At 39.4% G+C, this 24611-nt stretch overlaps 2 protein-coding genes and 1 long non-coding RNA gene across 11 annotated transcripts in view; 1 reads left to right on the forward strand and 2 right to left on the reverse strand.

The window, feature by feature from the left end:
* The window catches only part of NCK1 (NCK adaptor protein 1), a 77341-nt gene extending 68407 nt beyond the window's left edge, over positions 1–8934 (reverse strand). For 2 of the 6 annotated variants that reach the window (XM_025291305.3, XM_025291291.3), the window contains exon 1: positions 8429–8814. The gene's annotated coding sequence lies outside the window, so the exon portion shown is untranslated. The other 4 variants (XM_025291283.3, XM_025291308.3, XM_006070624.4 and 1 more) reach the window with 4 other exon arrangements.
* Positions 8935–9028: 94 nt separating this feature from the next.
* Positions 9029–23627, forward strand: LOC102389399. 2 transcript variants are annotated; one of them, XR_006552913.2, is made up of 3 exons: positions 9029–10376; positions 20479–20610; positions 22310–23627. It is a non-coding gene; the product is annotated as an uncharacterized LOC102389399 (long non-coding RNA). The 2 variants fall into 2 exon arrangements; XR_328647.4 differs by having other exon boundaries at positions 9029–10008.
* Positions 14314–24611, reverse strand: part of SLC35G2 (solute carrier family 35 member G2) — a 49513-nt gene continuing 39215 nt past the window's right edge. For 2 of the 3 annotated variants that reach the window (XM_006070631.4, XM_006070632.4), the window contains exon 2: positions 14314–15743. In XM_006070631.4, the coding sequence (XP_006070693.2) occupies positions 14490–15725 (1236 nt within the window). In that variant the 5' untranslated portion in view covers positions 15726–15743 and the 3' untranslated portion in view covers positions 14314–14489. Of the gene's footprint in view, positions 15744–21248; positions 21330–24611 lie in introns of all 3 variants that reach the window. The other variant, XM_006070629.4, reaches the window with a different exon arrangement.

A 24611-nucleotide genomic window follows, 5' to 3' on the forward strand; every position in this document is an offset into this window, starting at 1 on the left:
ATCTCCTTGCAGTCCAAGGGACTCTCAAGAGTCTTCTCCAACACCACAGTTCAAAAGCATCAATTCTTCAGGACTCGGCTTTCTTTATAGTCCAACTCTCACATCTATACGTGACCGCTAGAAAAACCATAGCTTTGACTATAAAGATCTTTGTTGGCAAAGTAATGTTTCTGCTTTTTAACATGCTGTCTATGTTGGTCATAACTGTTCTTCCAAGGAGTAAACGCCTTTTAACTTCACGGCTGCAGTCATGATCTGCAGTGATTTTGGAGCCCAAAAAAATGAAGTCTGCCACTGTTTCCCCATCTATTTGCCATGAAGTGATGGGACCAGATGCCATGATCTTAGCTTTCTGAATGTTGAGTTTTAAGCCAACTTTATCATGTAAACTTTGTAATAAACTTCTGAAGAATAAGCTTAAAAAAAGGCTTAAGCCCAAACAAATAGTGATGAAGTCTACCTATACTGGAATTTAAGTTGCCTGACTTTAGAATCTTTAAACTTATATATACTGACTCAGGGCCTCCCTGATAGTTCAGTTGGTAAAGAATCTGCCTGCAAGGCAGGAGACCCTGGTTCAATTCTTGGGTCGGGAAGATCTGCTAGAGAAGGGATAGGCTACCCACTCCAGTATTCTGGGGCTTCCCTTGTGGCTCAGCTGGTAAAGAATCTGCCTGAAATGCAGGAGACCTGGGTTTGATCCGTGGGTTGGGAAGATCCCCTGGAGAAGGGAAAGGCTACCCAGTCCAGTATTCTGGCCTGGAGAATTTCATGGACTATATAGTCCATGGGGTCGCAAAGAGTCAGACACAAACAACCGAGTGACTTTCACTTTCATACTGACTTAAAAGGATGTTTATAAAAGACAAGTTAGAAAACAAGATGTAGCATGTGATCCTATTTTTAAGTTAGCATGAGTTTATACATTCATAGAAACAACTCTGGAATATACATATCAACAAATAACAGAGACTTCCCGAGCAGTCCGGTGGTTAAGATTCCATGCTCCCAGAGCAGGGGACATGGGTTTGATCCCTGATCAGGGAACCAAGACCCCACATGCCACATGGTGCAGCCAAAACAAGAAAAACACATAAACACTAAAGACAGTTATCATTTAGAGGAAATAAAAGATCATTATACAGAAACCTGTGATGAGACTACTCACACAATTAAGACTAAACATAACTTAGTTTTTCAGCAGCTAGGACTTAAAGGATAAGACATTTATTTCCTATAACAATGTAATTCCTGTTTTTCCCATTCTGCCACATGGCTTACATTAATTCTCTCATTTCTGACTGATATCAGGTGGAAAAATACAAGCGCGCACACACACATATAGACATATACTACTGCTGGAACAGCTTCCTGTCTAGAGCCGATTTATTCTGCCAATTATGATTTACTGACTACAGAGAGAGCAGTTGAAAGTGGCTCATTTAAAATATGACTTGGGCCTGTTCTTAATACAACTGTCACTCTGCCATTTTCCAAAGTATATGCACTCATGTTCTGCACTTAGGTGACAAGACAAAGAACAATGCAGGCGTACACGCGTTATGTGTTGTGATTTATTTCTTCAATATTTTGTGTCTTTTTGAGATTTTCAATTAAAAATATCTCGTATCTCTGAACAGAGTATATCCTACCAATTCTTAGTCATAATTTCCATGTTATGCACTAGACTAAATTAAAACAAAGAGCTTCAGGAAGTTCCAAGATTGTAAACTTAAACCTGAGTAGGACTAAAAGTAGTTATAGTCCAGAAGCTTTATTAAAGGAAATCAAAACCGTTAGAACAAGAACAAGGTACACACTTTTTCTGTAAATGGCCAAATAGCAAACGTTTTCGTCTTTATGGGCCACACATAGTCTCTATTACATATTCTTCTTTTTACAACCCTTTAAAAATGTAGTATCATTCAGACTGCCTGGCTTCCCCACTCTCACCAGAATTAAAGACTGGTATGTACTCTTGCCTAGAAAATCCCATGGATGGAGGAGGCTGGTGGGCTGCAGTCCATGGGGTCGCTATGAGTTGGACACGACTGGACTGAGCGCCTTCACTTACACTTTTCACTTTCATGCATTGGAGAAGGCAATAGCAACCCACTCCAGCGTTCTTGCCTGGAGAATCCCAGGGACGGGGCATCCTGGTGGGTTGCCGTCTATGGGGTTGCACCGAGCAGGACACGACTGAAGAGACTTAGTAGTAGCAGCATACCCTACCAAAAGTAGAGGATTGAGAAATCCAGCCCCTCACACCAAAAAAAACTGGCAGCCAAATTTTCAGCACTCGAGCAGATTTGCATTTTCCTTCATGAACCTGACCCAAGAGGAAAACACCTCCTGGACATCAATCAGGGTTTTCTTTAAAAATGGCTCACTTAGGCCACCATCAAGTCTTTAAGTCCCCGTCAATTCAGACTTTCACTCTCTAGATAACATCCAAGGATTACTGACACTTAAATAAGCCTCCAACTGAAAAGCTGGAAACCAATTTAGAAGGAAAGAGGCTGTAAAAAGAAAAAAAAGTTGTGTTATTTTTTTAAATTATACTCAGAAATTAAAGACAAGGCATCCATGACACAAACACAAGATGTACTCTATAAAAGAGAAATTTTAAGAGAAAAACAACTCTTGGAAAATCAAAATCTTCACAACAAAAAAAGGAAAATTCAACACCAGGCTTAGGAAATAAACTTAACAAAGAGTCCCAGATAAAATACAGCAAAAAGACTACGAGGTGAAAAGCAAAAGAAAAAGAAAGTATTAGAGGACTAGTCTAAGAGATCCAAACAAATAACAGAAGTTTCAGAGAGAGAGGAGATACAAACAGGAGAAGAGGAAACCACTGTTATGAACTGAATTGTGTCCTGTCAAAATTAGTACATTGAAGCCCTAGCCCCCAACGTGACTGCATCTGGAAATACGACCTTTGGTTAAAAGAGGTCATAGGGTGGGGCCCTAATCCAACAGGATTGGTATCCTCCTAAGAGGAGGAAAGATACAGTTCTTTCCACAGAAGGCCCTGTAAGGACACAGTGAAAAGGCAGCTGTCTACAAAACAAGAAGCAAACTCATCAGAAACCAATCCCAGTGGCCCCTTGATCTCGGACTTCCAGCCTCCAGAACTGTGAGAAAATTAGTACCGTTATTTAAAACAAATAGTCTGTAGTATTTTGTTATGGCAGTCCTAGGCAATTAATCTAACCATCAATTAAGAAATTAAAGAAAAATTACCAGAACTGATGAACATAATTTGGTAGATTTGGAGGGCACAATGAATAACATCTAGGGAAATACACAAAACTAGATGTATTTCATGAAATTATGCCAAGTCACAGTCTCATGAAATTAAAAAAATTCCAAAATGGCCAAAAGCATTAGGATCAGAAATCAGAATGTCTTCAGAATTCCTAAAACTGTTATAAACTAGAAAACAACAGAGAGATGCCTTCAGAATTTCTAAGGGAAATTATTTCCAACCTACAATACATTACTCAACCAACCAAATCAGTGGGAAGACCTACATAAATAAAGGAGGGGTTATTAATACAGATCTCAACTTTTCACAGGACTCTACTGTGCAATATAACCCATCAAAATGAGTGGGGTCAAACCAATAAAAAATATTATGATTCACAGAAAATAAGAAATTTAAGGCAAAGGGAATAGTTTTATGGTAATGGGGAAAATCCCAGGAAACTACTATAGACCAGCTAAAGAACTAATTTGATCAAGTCCAAAAACTGGTAGACAAAAATAGAGCAATTCTACTCCCACATATATATATATACACACACACACACACACACACACACACACACACACACACACTCAAAAGAAATAAGGGTGTATGTCCACTAAAAGAGTTATAAGTAAATGTTCACAGCTGCTTTATTCACAACTGCTTTAAAAAAATGTAAATAAATAATCATTAATGGTGATTTTTTTTTTCCATATTTATTCATCCGACAAAATATAGTCATCAGTGAATGAGACCAACTACTTCTGCACCCAGCATTATGGGTGAATCCACAAACAAAAAGTTAAGTATAAGCAGCCACAAAAGAGTATATACAGTATGGTTCCACTTACATTAAGTTCAAGAACCGGTAAACATAATCTATGGTAATACAGGTGAAAACAGTGATTACTTTGGGAGGCAAGAGGCACAGATTGGGAGGAAGCAGGAGAGCGTGTTCTGGAGCACTGGGAATGTTCTATACTTTGACCTGGGTGATGGTAATACGATGCCTACAAATGGAAAAATTCATTATGGATACACTGAAATTTGGGCACCTTACAATTTAAAAAAATGTAACAATACTGTCTCTAAACAAGTTTTTAAAGAAATCAATGGACTTTTCAGTTGGATCCCACAACAGGAACTAATCAAAAGGAAAATTTTCTAAGGCCTTATACAACACAAAGATCTTTATTTCAAAGTTATTTATAATAGGTTAAAAAAAAAAAAAAAAACTAGGAGTAACACTAAAAAAAGGAGTGCCATGCAAACTCTAGATTTCTCTGGCATAGGAGAGAAATTATTTGATGTGCTTTTATTACTAGCAGCCAAACTTAATACTCATTACCCTAAGGAAGCTATCTGCCAGACCGGTTCACAGGCTACAAAGTAAAAAGGAACTTGACTAGTCAAGGCCCAAAGAGCAGCCTAAAGGAAAAAGATAACAACAAGAGATGCCGATAGAAGCCGGCAAAAGCTAAATTACGGAAAGTTTCACAGGGCTTTCTAAGAACATGTGGAAAAAAAAAAAATGAGGAAAAAACACTGACTTCCCAGGCAGCAAATTGAGAGGTGGTACAGAAGTGTACCTAAAATATACCTAAAAATAATGTTACTTAAAAACATACTATATGTGGAAGTGATCATGCATTTCCAAAAACTTTTCCAATGCATTGTTTAATTAATAAACTGTTTTCATAATATACCTGGAATAGGCATAAAGTACAAGGAATATTAAATTCTTTGTTCTATTTATTATCTGAACTGATCTAAGTGCAACATGATTTTGAAACATGTACTGAGACTTTTGGAAGGCTGGTTCACCAAGAAAAAAAAAACCTTTTTAGATGCATTCATTTTTTAAAAAGATTTCCCCAAGCTATAACCTCACTGCTTTATTCAACTGGTCTGTTTGAACAGAAATTACTCATAGCACACTTATCCAATTTAGCACTCCTTAAGTACAATTTCAGGAATAAAGAACAAGAGAATCAGTGTTTCAACAGTTTATTTTAGCAGATAATTTATTTAAACAAATAAAAATAAGCCATTCACAAACAACCAAAAAATAAAAATAGTTTCTAATTTGTTTCAGGCCAAAAATGTCAAGCATACCCTCCTGAGATATTTCACCTAATTTTTCTATGCTACTTGTCTTGTTACATAAATATTAAGAAAAATACCAAGGAAACTCTCTGCGGCTGTTTTTAACAGAAATTTTAAAGTTGGGGGAGGGGCAGAGTGTGAAGAACAAACATACAAAAGCTCTCCAACTTTCCAAGTGGAACAAATGATTTTCAGAATGTTCTGCTCAATAAACAAATTGCTCAATAATCTGGTTCTTGACAGAACAAAATGAAAAAATAGCAAAAGTGTTCCTGTTCTATCAAAAAGAGCATTTACTTAGATCAATGCACTCAGATGCCTTACAAGTAATACATCGTTCACATTTACTTTCAAGGCTCCCAAAGAGTTTCTCTTTTTCAAGAGATTCAAACTAAAATCCAACAGTAAAACTTGTAAGAGATTCATTTTTAATGGGTCATAGGATTCAACAGTGGACACACCAATATTATTTTAGTTAATGCTGTTACTAAACCCAACAAGCTAGAGAAAGTCTTCCTGTAGACTTTAAATCACTGTTTCAATGATTCAAACAAGTCAGGTCATAAAGGTTCCCCTCCCCTCATACAGAAGTTCTGAATCTAATTAATACACAAAATGCAAAGTAATGTGAAGCAAACAATACAAAACGACATTGCAAGAGATGAAAAGAAGTATAGTTTCATAAGAATACACACATAATTTTTTTTTTTTAATATAGAGAACTTGAGTTAGGAAATCAAGTAGGAAATTAAGGTTTAAGTCAGCTCTGCCAGGGTCACTAGGTGAATTTCAGTGAACTTAGTCTGTATGGATTACCTTTTCCCTATGTATAAAATGGAAGGATGGATTCCAACATTCCCACAATATTGTTCCATAGTATTACAAGTCCACATATTAAAAACCAAAGAAATGATAAAACAGGGCTGTGGGTTCAAAGGAAAGCAACAACACAGAGAACAGAAAGATCTAGAAGGCTGTGCGCAAGGACCAAATATGAAATGTCAACAAAATCTGACTTTACTTGCCACTTAATTTAAGAAGGAAAATTTCTTTTAAAAAATACTAGCAATGGCAACCCACTCCAGTGTTCTTGCCTGGAGAATTCCAGGGACAGGGGAGCCTGGTGGGCTGCCGTCTATGGGGTCGCACAGAGTCGGACACGACTGAAGTGACTTAGCAGCAGCAATAAACAGGCAGTCGAAGTGTCAACAGACATGAAGGCAGAAAAATACACAATCTAGATGAGAACAAGAGATTGGTTTGTGTTAGGATGGACAGCTCCTATAGAGAATTACTGTTATAATCAGAAAAAACAGGTTTTGAGCAGACTGTTAGAAGGCTGGGAATTCTGAACTATACTCTCAATAACAGGGAACTAATGCTGGTTTAACAAGTGAGGGCGGGTGGAAGCGCTATTTTAGAACAAGGCAGAAGCCAGAACATACAAAGCAGGGAGAAAAGAGGCAGAAAATCCGGTTAAAAGCTACTGGGGGAAAAAAGAAACGAGTGGTTAGAACAGATATCTGAAAGAAATTTCAGAAAATGGCTGACAAAAATTGGGCAATGTTATGTGGTGAGAGGAAGTCTAAGATAAAACCAGGGCTTATGCCTGGGTAGTTTAAGGCATGATAAATAATCACCAAAACAATGTCAGCATATGGAATCAGTTTTGAAGGAAGACTATAAATTATATCTTTCAAATAAAGTGAGGAACATACAGACAGAATTGTTGCCTTATTAAATAATCTTTAAATGTCATTTTTGGCCCTGTCAGTTGTCTTCCTAAAACAGCACAGCAAAGTATTGACAGAGAATTTGTTAAATGCTTAGTGATTTCAAGAGTTTCCTCCAATTCTACTTACTGACTAAATAAAATCATTTAGTCTTCTGGTGTAGGCAGAAAAATATCTGATATTTTTCCATATTACAAAGGGAAATAAATTGTAAAAATTGTTAAACTATAAAAGAATAAAATAGACAGGATATGGATTTATTAAGTCTTCCTGACAAGTGATTTATAACAACATTTGCATCAAATCTACCTTGAGTTTTGGCAGGGAAGTTCTCAAAGGTGCAAAAATCCAGTGGCCTAAAATATATTTCAATATCTAACAAAACGTACCATGTATGTTTCAAGTTTTATTTTCAAGGACCTGAAAGCACTAGTAAAATCTAGATTAAATATTTAGAAAAACAAAACACACAAGTTTAAAATTTATGAAAAAGCACAGCTGAGAAATCTTGAACATTCTGCAAACTGTTCACAATTTTCCAAAGAAGATGGTAAAGTTTGCCATGAAAATGAAATAAAACTTTTAATCAACCAATTCGTAGTTCTCGAGTTTCTATCAAACTATGAGTGGGATACCTATTTAAGAACTGAACATTACTGACAATTACCAAACAGAACCTTCTTGGATAATTTCCCCATTTACTCTGTAAACTCCCTGAAGGTTGACACACAGCGCTTTCCATCTGCTTAATAAACTGTATGGTTGGTCTTTCTTACATCTACCAAAATAAGATTTTTAAAATGAATACCTCTTGCAACACTTACTCGTCCTGACTGGACAGTGAGCTTTTTTTGCTCACCACCCAAGACAGGGATAGAAATTTCTCCTTCAACTCATCCTTTCCTAACTCCCATGGTTTCTTGCCAAAGTTACCGGGCAGAATTATTTTTAAGTAACTAGTTCATTAGTGTGACACTAAACTGGGCGTCTATAAAGTAAGGGTTCTCAGTCCCGCACAAAATTCAGCTTCCCGAGCTTCTAATGGCAAACTTTTGTGGACACACATATGAAAGGTTACAAAAATCAACTATCAAGATACATTTTTCCCCCGGATATATTACAACTCAAGTCAAAAGCTTACAGCCCAAGTAACTCACGTACGAATCCATAATATTAAAATAACCCAGATTTCCCGACGAGGGAAACGGCAGGGGGCTGGGTGGGGGGAGGGGCGGGAGGCGCATCCCGAGGATGTCCATCCTCCGCACCCGGAACGGCTCCCTCCCACTCCTAGAGGTAAGCCCCCACCCCCCACCCCCCACCACCACGTCCCTACCTCCGCGGCCTCGGAATGCGCCACAAAGCCGTCCGACTTTTAGAGAGGAAAAGAAAGGAAAAGGGTGCACGCCACACACTCGACCTCCCAGTCTCCGGGGACGGCCGGCCGCAGCGCTCACCCGGACCCGACGCTCCAGGAAGGGACAGGAAGGTCGTAGGGCTACGCCGCCCAGGGCAGTGGCCGGAGGGTCGCGCGAAGCCGCGAGGCAAAAAGCCCAGGCCCGACCAAGCGGTCTCCCCGCCCCCTCCGGCTTAGCTCCGGGCCGGCAGACGGCGCCCCGGGAGCTAACTTCAGCAGGGAAGAGGAAGCACCGCGGCAAGTAACGGGCTATGTGGATTCCCCAGAAGAGAAAAGGCTGTCTTTGCGTCTGCCTGCAGGCAGGACCGTCTCACCTCCCCCTCTGCCGAGCCCGGGCGGCGCCAGCTCACTTGAGGAGAGCAGGGACGCCGCCACGGCCGCCGCGATGGCCGTTACGGCACGAGGCCTCCGCTCTGCCGCCGCGTAGCTCTGGGGAGAGGGGCGGGGCGCGCGCGGCGGGAGGGCGGGGCTGCAGCGCCGACTGGTCGCGAGGCCCTGGGCGGACCCGCGCTGGCAGGAAACCCACCTTCCTGCCCAATATGATAGGTTCGGTCTTCCCCTTCTCTCCTATCACTGACGCGAGGGCGGTCTTCGCCGCTCTGGGATTGGGCGAGCCCGCCTGTCAATCAATTGCTGTGCTGGGTGTAGAGCTGAGGCTGCTCCGCGGAGGAGTGAGAGAGACAAGCGCCCTGCCTGGCTCTGGGTATTGTTGCTTCTGTGTCTCTGGCTGATTACTCTGGGACCTTCCTCCTCAGCGCCACGGGAGATTCCACAGCAAAATTGACTGCTTTCCAAGTTAAGCCCCAACTGCTCTGGGAGCTTCCTTCTGGTTTCTGCACCTGAAGAAGGTCTTACCAGCAGAAAGTTCTTAGGGACGGGGAGCGAAAATGAAAAACAAACAAAAAGGCCTGAACGTAAAGTCCTGGGAGAAAAATGTAAGACGTGCCCTTAACTTGAACCGCAAATCAAAATAAGCTGAGTCTGAGGGCCTTCGAAGCGCCCTGGTGCGTGGATAGCTTCCATTCTTGGCTGCGGTAGCCTTGCTGTGAGGACAGTAACTTTTCGGTGACAGGTCTGTCCTTTCTTAGCGGCCCAGCCCCAGACACCTGCCATCAGTAAGTTGGTTCTCCCCACGCCGGAGCTTCAGACCCCATCACCTGCCTCTTCCTCCCCAGCCATCTCTGTAGCTCTGCTTAGGGGTTTCCCGCCCAGGGAAGCTTGCTAAGTGCACAGGTGTTTTCCCCATCCAGCTGCTGAAAGAGCCAGACTTTTTGCGACTCCATGGATCTGAAGCCCGCCAGGCTCCTCTCTCCATGGAATTTGCCAGGCAAAAATCCTGGAGCCTTTTGCCATTTCCTAGGGATCCAACCAGCGTCTCCTGCACTGGCAAGGGGATTCTTTACCACCTGGGAAGATTTCCCTACCCTACCGGGATTGTAAACTCAAATCAGGGCAGCAACTCCATCTATATCCTGTAATTAGGATCTAAAGTCAATAATGTAAGTGGATTTTGGATTTATTCTAAGGATCTAAATACCTTTGAATATTTTATCATGGCTGCTATGGACTGAATTGTGTCCCCTCTCAAAATTCCTGTGTTGAAGCTCTAACCCCCCAATGTGTATTTGGAGACAAGGCCTTTCAGGGATTATTTAGGTTAACTGAGGTGCTAAGAGTGGAGCCCTAATCCTATAGAATTAGTGTCCTTTATAAGAAGTGACTGCAGAGACGTAGACACTGTCTTGCTGTCTGTCCTCACAACTGGAAGACACAGTGAGAAGGCAGCCATGTGCAAACCGGGAAGAGAGCGTTCAACAGAAACTAACCATACTGGCATCTGGACGTGGGACTTTCAATCTCCAAAACTGTGAGAAGTTTAATTTTTGTTGTTTAAGCCACCCAGTCTATGGCATTTTGTTATAGCAGCCCACACTATTGTTATAGCTCTAACACAATAGTTTTATTTGTTGATACATCTTATAAAGTTTATGGATTGAGAGATTTCATTCATTTTTGAAGCTGTATAAACCCATTGTCAAGAGGTTGAAACTATTTCTCCGAAATAGTTTCACACAACAAACTATTAGGTACACCTGGCTCATAAACTTAGCTACACCTGGCTCGGTTCAACTTTAGTTTTTTAACATGTGATGGGAGTAGGGAAATGTGAATACAAATATAACAGGTAAAATAGTCCTTGCTATCAGGTAGCTTAGACCACTTCCATAAATGGGGAAAATAAACCCAGAAAAAAAATATGCTGAAGTCGTTTAACTTTAGATTTTATTTTGTAAGGGATTATGTATTTTGAATGGGTCAGTGATCCGAACAGACTGTGAAATTTTGATCCATCTGTGTGCCATCTCTTTAAGTAATAGAAGAAGTAAGGGAGAGAACTTTTTCATAGAAGGATTTTAGTTTCCTGTAAATACGTGTTTTCCTTTTAACTTTTCTTTAAATGTTCCCTCATCACCCTATTCTTACCAGGAACTCTTAAGAAAGAAAGAAAGAAAAACTAAAAAAATATAATAGAAAGAGAAGGAATTGAAGAATAAAAATAAGGAAACAGCAATGAGAGGAAAGCATTGGGGTAGATAGACAGGAAGTCATGTATGGAATTGCTCTATAGTGTACTTAGAGGTATGGAGCCCATGTTTGTAAGGGGTGGATGTTGTCCCAGAAACCTTTCACACTGTCTCCCCAACTTCCAAATAGGAACATGTGCTTGACTTCTTCTTCCTCTCTTTTAGCGGAACTCAAACCAAAAATGGGAATCAACCCTGCTAATTAGTTCTGAGTGGACTAGCCAGAATCAGGCAACAACATTTAGGTCAAAACTTATGACCTATGGACTAGAAATGGGGTTTCAGATACAGGTAGCTAATCAATCAAGGATAAGAACATATAGGTAGTTCACTTCATTCATCCCCAAGGAAAGAATTTGGGAAGACAAGGAAAGGAAAAATGAGCCTCCGTGTCGCAAGACTTTTCCCAGGAAACTATTGAGGACTTGTAGTTAGAAATGATTAGAGAGAATGATCTGGTTTAATATCACTGTAAGGACTACATAGGACAAAACAAACAAAAACAAAATCCTACCTACTAAATCAGTAAGAAGTCACTAATCACAGTCTTGACTATGAAGTGTTGAAATTAGTGAACCCTGGTAGCTAAATTCACTTTCTGGGTTGAGTATTATTACTCTTTTATGGGAATTAATTAAACAAAAGTTTATTGGGTTCAGTCTGTGTTAAGCACTACCATACATACCAGAGATCTAAAAATCAGTCTTAAAGGAGCTCCATCCAATGTCAGAGAATGACATTTAAACTGATATTTATTATTTGTATAGTAAATACAGCAATAGATGTCTACAGGGAGACATTAAGCCACAATGCGAGGGGAGGTGTGTGTGTGATTAGGCTAGTCAAGGTAAATAAGTAGGCAAAGAAGAGAAGGGCTTCTCCCGTAGAGGGGCCTTCATAAAAATATTTTTTTTAGTTTTTTAAAAAAGGAAGTAGAATATTGCTAGAGCAAAAGATGACAAAGTGTAAGCAAGAGTGGGTTATGCAAGTTAAGGGCCTTTGTTTTTATGCTATAGGCAATGAGAAGCCATCAAAGGGTTTTCTTGACAGCACTTTAAACTGTCATTCTGTTGCTTTCTGGCCTCCACTGTTTCTGATGAGAAGCTGGCTGTAATTCTTATCATTGTTTTTCTGTAGGTTAGGCTGCTTTTAAGATTTGTTTCTTTATCTTAGTTTATCAGCAGTTACACTATGTTTCTAGGTGTGGTTTTCTTTGTATTTATGCTGCTGGGGGGGTTCACTTATTTCCCTGGATGTGTGGATTGCTGGTTATTGTATCTTTTTATTGAATTTGGAAGACTCTTGGCCAGCATTTCTTCCAAGTATTTTTTTCTGCCTGTTCTCTCTTTCTCTGACTACACTTACATTTATGCTAAATTTCTTACTCCTTAGTACAGGTCATTCCAAGATCTGTTCATTTTTTTCAAATCTTTTTGTTTCTTTGCTTCAATTTGCATAATTTCTATTGAGAGCCGGTAATTCCTGGAAAATCTGAATGTTAACATTTTCCCAAAAACACAAACACCCTACAAATGGCTGTGGGTTCCTTTGGGTTATTGTCCAAAGGCATGTTAGTCAAGAGAACAGAAATCAAAAGATGTTACAACAGAGAACTTACCACTGGATGTTGATGGACTGGAAAAGCAAAAAGGGAACACTGAAGTAGCCCAGATGTGGTAACTACAGAGAGCAGCTATCACCTCTAACCTAGCGAGATACCAGCTGGCATAGGAAAAATGTAGTTTGCAGGGTCTGAGCCATAGCATCACATAGGAAAGTTATAGATGAGTGTATCTGAAGTTGCTGCTGCTGCTGCTACTAAGTCGCTTCAGTCGTGTCCGACTCTGTGCGACCCCATAGGCGGAGCCCACCAGGCTCCCCCGTCCCGGGGATTCTCTAGGCAAGAACACTGGAGTGGGTTGCCATTTCCTTCTCCAATGCATGAAAGTGAAAAGTGAAAGTGAAGTCGCTCCATCGTGTCTGACTCTTAGCGATCCCATGGACTGCAGCCTACCAGGCTCCTCTGTCCGTGGGATTTTCCAGGCAAGAGTACTGGAGTGGGGTGCCATTGCCTTCTCCAATCTGAAGTTAAGATAGCTCAATAACAATAACTTAATAACCAGTAACATATCAACATTTGTTTGTGCTAAATTAGTAAAAACTTCCCAGATTGGATCCAAATTAATGCTACCTTATGCAGTTTTACAGACTTTTAGCTCTTTTGAAAGGAGAAGGCAGTGTCATCTCACTCCAGTACTCTTGCCTGGAAAATCCCATGGGCGGAGGAGCCTGGTAGGCTGCAGACCGTGGGGTCACTACGAGTCAGGTAAGACTGAGCGACTTTGCTTTCACTTTTCACTTTCATGCATTGGAGGAGGAAATGGCAACCCACTCCAGTGTTCTTGCCTGAAGAATCCCAGGGACACAGGAGCCTAGTGGGCTGCCGTCTATGGGGTTACAGAGAGTCGGACACGACTAAAGCGCCTTAGCAGCAGCAGCATCTCATTTGAAAAGAATCCAGTACACGAAGTTTTCAGTTTTCTGCTGTACTATGATCACTGTTAGTGTCTTTTCCAGGAGTAAGGAGTACCTTTGCTGCCCCTCACACATGTACTTGCTACAAAATCATAAACAAGGGCAGGTTTAGAAGAGACTGGCATAACCAAGGATGAGTAGACCCTCCTGCAGCATTCAGTCTCACACCATATGGCACAAAATGGCATAGACTAAGTAGAGCTTGCAGGAATCCATATTCTCCCTACCTCCATTTCCTATGCATTGCCTAATATGGCCAGAGCAAGGAGAAGACAGTTTCCTCTCCTAAGGTAGGATGACCACCATTGCCAGTGAAAAACCAACTCCTTTCCTTTGTTTCCTCTTTCTTGCCTCAACTCCAGCTACTTTACCCAGCCCAATCATCTCTAGTTCCCTAATGCAAACAGATGACAAAAACAGGGCTTGGTATTCAGCATTTCATCTTATAGAGTTCTGAATATTGAAGGATTTTTGTTGAACACTTATAGAACATTGGACATGAACATTTTTTCTAACTTCTTAATATTTAGGACTGCTGAATTTCCACTGGAAAGGAGTCATTTCTTCAAGTCTTATGTTCTTTAGTGCTGAAAGTTGACATTCTCTACCACCTTTTATTATTTATAATAAATAATAATTTTATAATAAAAATTACCTTTTATTGTTAACAGCAAAGAGACCAGATTCATGATATTCCACATAATTTAATATTTAGAAGACTAAATTTTTCTACATCTGCATATATTAATTATATATAGCACTCTGTCAGTTATACAACACAAAAAACCATTTATAGGTGAACATTAAAATGGCAGTGTACCTATTAGTAACTGAACATTAACAAGGTAATAATCAAGTATTCATTTAATGGGAGAGTCGAGTATTTCCTGATAATCCTGCCTTCTTAAATTCCTCCAGTAAAGTTTATAGCCAGCAAGGACAAAAACACTAATCATAATGATTACCCCTCCAAAGACATCATAGACACTAGGAAATATATGTAACACTAGAAGCTGCAACACCATTGCTACCACAATCTCCAGATGTTGTACTGTGCTGACCAAAGCTGGATGGAATTTGTCTAAGGCATAATAAACTCCCAAGAAGGCTGCAGTAGAACAAATGCATATAGCAATTAGATAACTCCAGGTTTCTCCATCTAGTGGGATGATGGGTTCTTGAAGAACAAACATAGTAGATATTCCCCAGACTGTCCCAGTCCAACCAAATGTAAACAGTGCAGTCCACATGCTGATCTTCTCCTTAATGGATCTGTATACTATCATGGAAAGAGCAGTGGTCAGTCCAGCCATCACAGTCATAGTGTACCCAAAGGCTTCTTTCCAGGCATTTAACAAAGAATTATCTTCATCAACAATGTTGGGGATCATGACAAGACAAACACCTAAGATGCTGCAAACAACTGTAGCCATGTCAACACAAGCCATTTTCTCATCTACAAGTAAAAAAGCCAAAATGGCACTGAAGACGGTGGTTGTGGCTCTCCACATAGTGGTCCCGTTGCTAGGAGGAACTATTGAAAACGATGTATAAGCACAGGTGATAGAGATGACATTGCATACACCGTAAAAGAAAAGTCGCAGTCTGTATCCACTTGGTCCAAAGGGGGCTTCCTGGTAGTAACACACAACTAACACAGATAAGACCTGCAAAACAGAACGGATAAAAATCAGTTCTAGAGATGGAACTTTGGAACGATCGGAAACAAGCCTAGTGATAAGAGCTACACATCCATGAGCCAAAGCAGATCCAAACAGCACTATCCACATTTTTCTGGATTGAAAAATATTTTTTTCTGCAAAGCTCTGGAACTGTCCAATCTCATTGGTCACTGGGTCTTCTGTTGGAGGGCAGGTATCCATGGTTCCAAAGAAGGTTCTTCCTTTTCTTTTCATTTCACTGAGCAGGCCTTTCTTTGAATTTTCTTCCATAAAACTTCCATAGTCTTCATTGATTTCTTCATATCCACCATCCCCAGGCTGAGGATAATGAGACGTGTATTTCACCATTACTGTGTTTGGATGTATTTTCACCCGTTTTTTAACTGGATATTTTTTGGAGGGAGAAGTATCCATTTCTCCAGGCAATCAATTCTATTTAAGAAGGAAAAAAAGACAAATGTACATGTTCATCAGTTGAATTATAGCTTTAAATTCCATTATAATCTCATGCATCAATTCAATAATAGAAAGCAGAGGTTGTAATAGGAGTTTTTTTTTTTTTTCCCTAAAGTAATAGGAAGAGATGATCTGACAATATGCCTTATCAGTATACAATCTCCAATGAAATTGTCTACCCTTTTTTCACTCTTATCCTAAGCCAGCCTGTTTCTCATCATGATTATTCTTTGTCTCATTAAACTGTATTTCTTTAAATAATAACTGATTTTTTCCATTTTTTTCATTCCTACCTCTCTATCAACCCAATAAGATAAACACAAAAAAATAAATAACAAGGTAGATCAAACCTCTCCTTCTGATTGTGTCATTTGTCTATAAGTTATTAAGTCCAAATTTTTTTGTATAATCACTTCTGTATGATACCAAAACTAGTATTATGAATTATCGTGACTTTTTAAACATTTATTCTGGATTCCCATACATCTTCAGATATATGGAATACTGAAACTAGAAAATAAAATTTTCTTTTTGATTTTGTGACATTCATGCACTGTTGGTATATACAACTTTTCTGATGAGCAACTGGGCAATAGGTTTAAGATTCTAACTAAAACTACCCTTCAATTCAGCAATATCACATCTAGATTTACCCTAAAGAGATGAACACAAGATGCTTTTTACCTTATGTGTTTTTTAAGAAAGGAAAAAATAAGAGTACATATTTATATTTGTTTATATAATATAAAAGGTACAACATTAAGGAATTATGGAAACATACAAAGGAAACTAATAATCATTGAGGTGGGACAGGAAATAATAGAAAATATTTTGTATACTTTTTAATATATTATTTGAATCATGATAATTGTTTAAATTTTTTTTTAAGTTCATCTGGTATTGAGAAAAGAGAGCACATAAAAAGGTTGGGAAAATGTATGAATAGGAGACTTCATTGTAGCGCACCAGAATGACCCTCCATACTACACTATGCATCCGTTGAAAATAATAATGCCGATCTTTACTGATGTAGAAAGATGTCCATGTTGTATGAAGGATTTGCCATGGTGCTGGCATATAGTAAAATCTCAAAGAATATTAATAAATTCAGCTTCCTTTCACCTATAATTAACCCTTTTGAAACACTGGATGTCTTCTACAATCTTATTCTTTCTTTGAGACCAGTATTTGTTCGTTCAGTTCTCTTTAGTTCTTTTCCCTCTCCCCAACAACAATTTGCTATTTCCTTCCCAATGATTTCTTCCCCCAAAACAAAAAAATTTAAAAAGGAAACCTTTTTATTTTTTGTCTTCATGACATATTTCCCTTGTTCATTGCCAAAAACTCATCAGTTCCAGGATCTTAAACCACAGTCCAGAAATCAAATCCCATTTTGTTCTTTAACACCATCTGGGTAAACCAACTGTTCCTATTTATTCGTTTCTCTTCTAAATGACACTACCTTCAGTTGGAAGAGTCATTTTCAAAAACACCATCTGTGCCTCCAGGCCCTTCAGATCCTGGCCTGGATCTTCAACTTGCAGTCCTTCATGCATAATGCTATTAAACTAATCTGGATGTTCTCTTTTTTTCAACTTTTATCAGGATATTTCCACTTTGAATCATTACTTGAGCTTTAGTCACAAACTGAATTAACAGTCTTGGTCTCCCAAATAGATTTTCTGTCCCTAAATTCCTCATTTGTTTGAAATACCACTATCTTTGTAATTCCCCAAGCTAGAAACCAAGGAACACTCAATTATTCTTTCTGCCATCACACTCCATTTGGTCATTTATTTTATTGTTTTTGTCTCTGAAATATTTCTCAGACTTTTCCTTTCTCCTCCAATTTATTTTACCTTTTGAATCTGGATCAGATTTTTGCGAATTCCCATCTAGCATATTGCAACAGCATCCTAACTAGTCCCCTTGAATCCTAGTCCTTCTCTTCTAAAATCCAACTATATTATACTACTGTCACATTAATGCCTTTAAAAGAGTCAAACAAAACAAAAAACTTCCCTCAAGCTTTTCCCATTCAAGAACATACACTATTTCCTACCAACAACCTCACCGAGTCTCAACTCCTCTGCCTAGCTCTCAAGATCCTGCCTAGCCTTGCCCCTATCAATACTTAGCTCCTTAACACAGAGACTTCACTCCAGTGTTCTTCCTGTCCTGACACCCCACATTACATGTTTCTCTTAAGTCTTTATTCCTACTAGTTTCCTCTCTGTTCCCACTTTATAAACTGCTCATCTTTTAAGAAGGCCCAGTCCAAATCCTGCCTTTTAGAAACAAGCCTTCCCTGACCACTCTAGTCACTCTTTTTTCTTCCTTATTTAACATCTGCAATAGTTCTAATTTTTGTAATCTCATCGCTTTGTTATTTACTTGTCTCAACTCAGTGGAATTTTATCTGCAGTCATTGTACCCAAATTTGCTGTTAAATTGCCTTTCCTTGCAAGTCAGCAAGTATCTTTTTTTTTTTCAGCAAGTATCCTAATGACATCTCATAACTTCCTATTTGCTGAAAATTGTTAAAATTGTAGTTTATATCCATCAAAGCTTTTCCCTTCCCACTGCAGCCAGATTTCTAGTCCCAGGAGCGTGGATAGGGGAAGGACACATTCCGCTGTTTTACTCCTGAAAGGAGCTAGGCTCCAGCTTCTCTGGTGTATTGGCACAGGGAGGAAGGGAAAGGACACATATCTCAGACATTGGTTGCTGCTGTGTGATGGCTTTTGGATGTATAAACTTGGCTAGGCTGAACTACATTCCCAAGTTATTTAATGTAACACTAATCTATGTGCTGCTATGAAGGTTTTTGCAGATGTGACAGAAGTTCCTAATCAGCTGACTTTAAGTTAATAAAAGAAAGACTATCCTGGGTGAAGTGAAGTGAAAGTCACTCAGTTGTGTCTGACTCTTTGCAACCCCATGGACTGTAGCCCATCAGGCTCCTCTGTCCATAGGATTTCCCAGGCAAGAATACTGGAGTGGGTTAACCTCTGACCTAAACAAGTAAGCTCTTTCAAAAAGAGATTAGGCTTTCCATGAGCTCAAAAATTCCAAATAGTTCATGCCATTAGGGTTCCAGCCTTCTCATGACCTTCCTTCCTTCCATACTACCTGTGGACAAGAAGCTTTGGCCTGTTCTCATGGTTTCCAACATGCTCCTGATCTTTTCTTTCTGATGGCCTGCCCTACAGACCACAGACTTCATTATCCAGCCCTGACAATTAGCCAATTCCTTACAATAAATATCCTACTGGTTCTGTGTCTCAGGTTGAACCCTGACTCTAATACACGGTGAAATTCTGTCTTTGATTGTTGTCTTTGTTTCTGTACTAACTCTAAAAGGCCACTGATAGTCTCTAGGTTGTAGACATCCAAATGCAGGCTATCTTGCATCAATTATTTAGTCTCCCCAGTGCACAAAGCCTTGATGTAGGCTGCTATGGGCCACAGGTTTTTGCTGTTTGGGTTCTCTTGCCTGTTGGGAAGTTCTCTTAGTGAGGCACCAACAGTATTCACTTGACCCCAGGAAAGTCGTATACCCTTAACCACTCCACTGAGTATTATATCAGCTACTCACGACTGCCCCCTTCTCTCCAATCTTACTTCTCTTTGCTCGAGCAAGTAAAGAGCAAATTAAAATGTGCTGTCTAAGCAGACTTTCAGTTGGAGGAAGAAAGCACAGCCAATCGTTGTAAATAATGATTTGGTAACCTTCACCCTCTGGAGAAGGCAATGACACCCCACTCCAGTACTCTTGCCTGGAAAATCCCATGGACGGAGGAGCCTGGTAGGCTGCAGTCCGTGGGGTGGCTAAGAGTTGGACACGACTGAGCGACTTCACTTTCACTTTTCACTTTCATGCATTGAGAAGGAAATGGCAACCCACTCCAGTGTTCTTGCCTGGAGAATCCCAGGGACAGTGGAGCCTGATGGGCTGCCGTCTATAGGGTCACACAGAGTCGGACACGACTGAGGCGACTTAGCAGCAGCAGCAAGTAGATTTTAAAGGGGAATATCCCTCTCCCCTCCCCATTAGGAAAAAGGACAACACTGTTCTTGGACCAAGGACCCATAACAGATATGACCCCTTTGACAGATTGTGTTTTCCAAAGAGAGCCACCAATCTAGTATCTCCCATACAACATGTCTAGTTTTTTTTGAATGTGAGTTTGACATTATTAAATAGAGAAGTAGGGTCTATGCTCCTTCCCTTTAAAAGTAGCCCCACTTTTGTGACTATTTCACCAGTAGCGTATGGCAGAAGTGACCTGTTATGACTTCTGAGATTAAGTCATACATATAACTATGCCTTCCTAGCTGCAGCACTTGTGCTTGGAGCTCTGAGCTAGCAGGTCAGTAGTCTGACTGCTCAGAAGCCACCATGCTGTGAATAAGCTCAAACGAGCCATGTAAAGAAACCACATGGAGAGGTCCTGAGACTGAACAGAGAGAAATTCCTGGTCAGCCCCCAGGTGCTCCAGCCCCCTGCTGTTCCAAGTCCAGCCACTCATCTGACTTTAAGTATATACGAGACCCTGAGTCAGAATTGCCCTTCCAAGCTATTTCCAAATTCCTGATCTTAGAAACCATGACAGATAGTAAAATGAGTGTTGTCATTTTAAGCTACTAAAGCTTTGGAGTGACTTGTTACCTGCAATAGATAACTGGAACACCCTATTTCCTTTCCCAGGATTTTAAGGAATGGGAAGGAGGAATGGTCTTAATGATAGTTTAAAGGCCTCTTATATTTGGACCAAATTGATTGGCTTTTGAAGTCAGACATTTTGTCCCTTGTTGTGAGATCCTGGATTCTAATTCTGAGGTAAGAGGAAAGTTTTTTGTTTTGTTTTCAAATAAGTATAGTTGATTTACAATGTGTTAGTTTCTGGTGTACAGCAAAATAATTTTATTAGATATATGTATATACATATATATGCACATGTATATAACTGAATCACTTTGAGAGATATATATATATGTATACATACATATATATGAACGAAGAAGAAAATTTTATTCAACATCCTGTTAGGCACAGATTAGTGTATTTAATCCTAGTCCAACTGCATATTTTAAAGTATTATTTGAACTGTGTCATCTTTTTCATTTCTGTCACTGGATTAGTCTATACCTGATATCTTCCAGGTATATCTCAACACCTTTAATATTATATTGTATCCCACTGATGCAGAAGTCAGTCTTATACTAAAGGGATACATAAAGATTTTCGGTGTTGTTTTTTTTTGTTTGTTTTTTTTTTTTTTGCTGCACCATTCAACATGTGAGATCTTCCCTTACCAGGGATTGAACCTATGCCCCCTGCATTGGGAGCATGGAGCCTTAACAACTGGGCCACCAGGGAAGGCTCAAGATCTTATTCATTCTCTCTAACTTTCATTTAATTTCAGGCTTTGTGAGTATAATTCTTGAAGAGAATCTGGAATCCTGACTAGTACTTACATTTGTGCACATTTAAGTCATTCAACCTGTGAACATTTCATTAAATAGTAAGGCACCATGTCCCCAGCACCACTCCAGGCTCTATAAATAGAAAGATAAATAAAACTAGTGGAAGAGACAGCAAGCAAATCAAATTTAATATTTTTAGAAGTCAATAATGCAAGTAACTACTTGAATACAGGAAAGGGCACATACAAAAGGCATCTACACAGGGTTATTGTTACCATCTTTCTAAATTCCATATATATGCGTTAGTATATATATTCCATATATATGGAATTTAGAAAGATGGTAACAATAACCCTGTGTACGAGACAGCAAAAGAGACACTGATTTATAGAACAGTCTTATGGACTCTGTGGGAGAGGGAGAGGGTGGGAAGATTTGGGAGAATGGCATTGAAACATGTAAAATATCATGTATGAAATGAGTTGCCAGTCCAGGTTCGATGCACGATACTGGATGCTTGGGGCTGGTGCACTGGGACGACCCAGAGGGATGGAATGGGGAGGGAGGAGGGAGGAGGGTTCAGGATGGGGAACACATGTATACCTGTGGCGGATTCATTTTGATATTTGGCAAAACTAATACAGTTATGTAAAGTCTAAAAATAAAATAAAATTGAAAAAAAAAAAAAAAAAAGGCATCTAAACCCAAACACGGAGGATCTTTGCAGATTTCCAGGTGGAAAGGATGCCTGAACTGGGGCTTTAAGTATATGTAACCTATAAAGAAAAAAAGAGGAGAAAGAGAAAAACCAAAATTTTTTTTCTAGAGATACAAAATTTAGGAGTCAAAAATGTTGATTTTGAGCTCTAGCTCTGCCACCAAATACAGCAATAATTATGTCTATTTTAAGATAAAGAGTTTTAGATGATAGTTGTTAGGATCTTTCAACTCACTTCAAAATCAGTTTGTCAGTTTAATGATTTCACATATCTAGTGTTTTGATATCCCTCCCATGAGGGATCACCATGTAATTCAATGATCACAACTTTCTACTACCTGCTCTAAGTTATTCTGACCAATGTGCCAACTCAACTTCTCCTCCTTCTTTACAGAGATGAGGAATCTGAACTAATTTCATGGCTCCAGGGCCCCTGACTTTATATGGGGATGTCCCCCTCCCAGGCAGAAATGTCCATTTCAGCTGCCTAAAGCAACTCCCCTGAGCAGAAGGAATGTGAAACAACAGGACCAGAAGACTAGCCTCCCCAGCTACAAACGTATCAACTTGAAATGCTGGGCATAAATGGATTAAAAGGATACATAGTTGGTATCTGCTTGAACAGTGGGCACAATTCAAACCTGAAAGCAGTATTTGTATCCAAAAGAGGTCGTTTCCTATGCTACATCCCACAACATGAGGCCCAAGATCACTTCTGTCCTGAAGTTGAAAATATTAAGATTGCATCCCTATCATTTTAGTGGGAATCCTTAGACATAACCCTTATGGTGCCTAAGGCAAATGGCACTTGGTAATAAGAACTTTTTTCTTTAGTTAGCAGACTAACCCCTAAAATAGTAAAAAGTCTTAGATATAAAGCTAGCTAGTGCAACTTGATTATAAGATAGTGATTTAAATGTAGGCATTGATGTGATATTTGACACTCATGAGTCAGACTGGCTTTTAACTAAATATTTATCAGAAACTGATAGGTTACTACCTTATACCTGAGAAGCCAAGTCCTGAGAAACCTTATTACCCTGGTACCCTTGGACAGTCTTGCCCCTGAATGAAAATGAAAAGACCATACCTAACTGATCACCTGAAAGGGAAGACCCAACAACCATCTTTCTGGGATATTGTGAGATATCATGATATGCATAGGATCTGTGCTATTAAACATACCTTCTGAGACCTACTGAAAGAAGCCATTCTCCCTCCAAACTGATGAAAAAGGGGATCATATTCTGATGCTCCAAAGGCTGTGAGCATGAGTCTACTCATCCTTGTGCTGAACCCTGCCTAGCATAACCTTTAACATCCCTCTTTACATTCTCTCTCTTCTCCACTGCAACCCATGAGCATCATTTAAGTCTGCTTGTATTTTATTAATACTCTTTGAGTCTATATCTTTTTGTAAAAGCCTACTGTTTTAGTGGGAAAAGAACCTTCTTTTAAGCTCCAACCTCTGGAACTAGAAAATTAGTTCTTAAACAAACTAACAAAGTAGGATTTGAAAGACAAGAATGATAAGTGAGAACAGAGTAGAAAGTAAAGAACATGCCCTTTCTTAAATCAGTCACACTTAGGAAGTGAGGGATTTACCATGAAGAAGTAAATGTCTGCCCTTCTTAGAAGGTGTGATAATATTCACATTGTGTGTAAGTAGTAAATGATCAAAATGAAATAAGTCTATAAACAAATCATGAAACTGAACACTTTTATGAATATGTAAATGAGGGGCTGCAAGAAAAGTTAATTGTATAAGATTTCAAATACTCAGATTATAAAAGAACCAACATAAGCAAATTCAACTAAAGAAGGGAAAAAGAAGAGACATACAACCTAGGAATCTCCTATGGTAAACCAACTGAATCTCTTGTTGTGTCTAGTCACTAAATCCCATTCAACTCTTTCAAACTGCAGCACACCAGGCTTTCCTGTCCTTCACTATCTCCTAGAGTTTGCTCAAACTCAAGTCCCTTGAGTCTGTGATGCCATCCAACCATTTCATCCTCTGTTGCCCCTTTCTCCTCCTTCCCTCAATCTTTCCCAGCATCAGGGTCTTTTCCATTGATTTGACTCTTCACATCAAGTGGCCAAAGTATTGGAGTTTCAGCTTCAGCATCAGTATTGCCAATGAATATTCAGGACTGATTCCTTTAGGATTGACTGGTTAGTTCTCCTTGCTGTCCAAGGGACTCTCAAGAGCCTTCTGCAGCACCACAATTTGAAGGCATCAATTCTTGGGCACTCAGCCTTCTTTATGGTCCAGTTCTCATATCCATACGTTACTACTGGAAAAACCATAACTTTGATTATACAGACCTTTGTTAGCAAAGTAATGTCTCTGCTTTTTAATACATTCTCTAGGTTTGCATAATTTTTCTTCCAGGGATCAAGATCTTTTAATTTCATGTCTTATAGTCATGTAGAAATTTTCTTGGATCCCAAGAAAAAAAAAATCTGCCACTGTTTACACTTTTTCCCCATCTATTTGCCATGAAGTGATAGGTCTGGATGCCATGATCTTTGTTTTTTGAATGTTGAATTTTAAGCCAGCTTTTTCACTCTCCTCTTTCAGTTTAATCAAGAGGATCTTTAGTTCCTTTTAGCTTTCTGCCATTCGGGAGGTATCATCTGCATATCTGAGGTTATTGATATTTCTCCCAGCAATCTTGATTCCAGCTTGTGAT

The sequence above is a fragment of the Bubalus bubalis genome, chromosome 1 (genome assembly GCF_019923935.1).
Source record: "Bubalus bubalis isolate 160015118507 breed Murrah chromosome 1, NDDB_SH_1, whole genome shotgun sequence".
Taxonomy (NCBI): domain Eukaryota; kingdom Metazoa; phylum Chordata; class Mammalia; order Artiodactyla; family Bovidae; genus Bubalus; species Bubalus bubalis.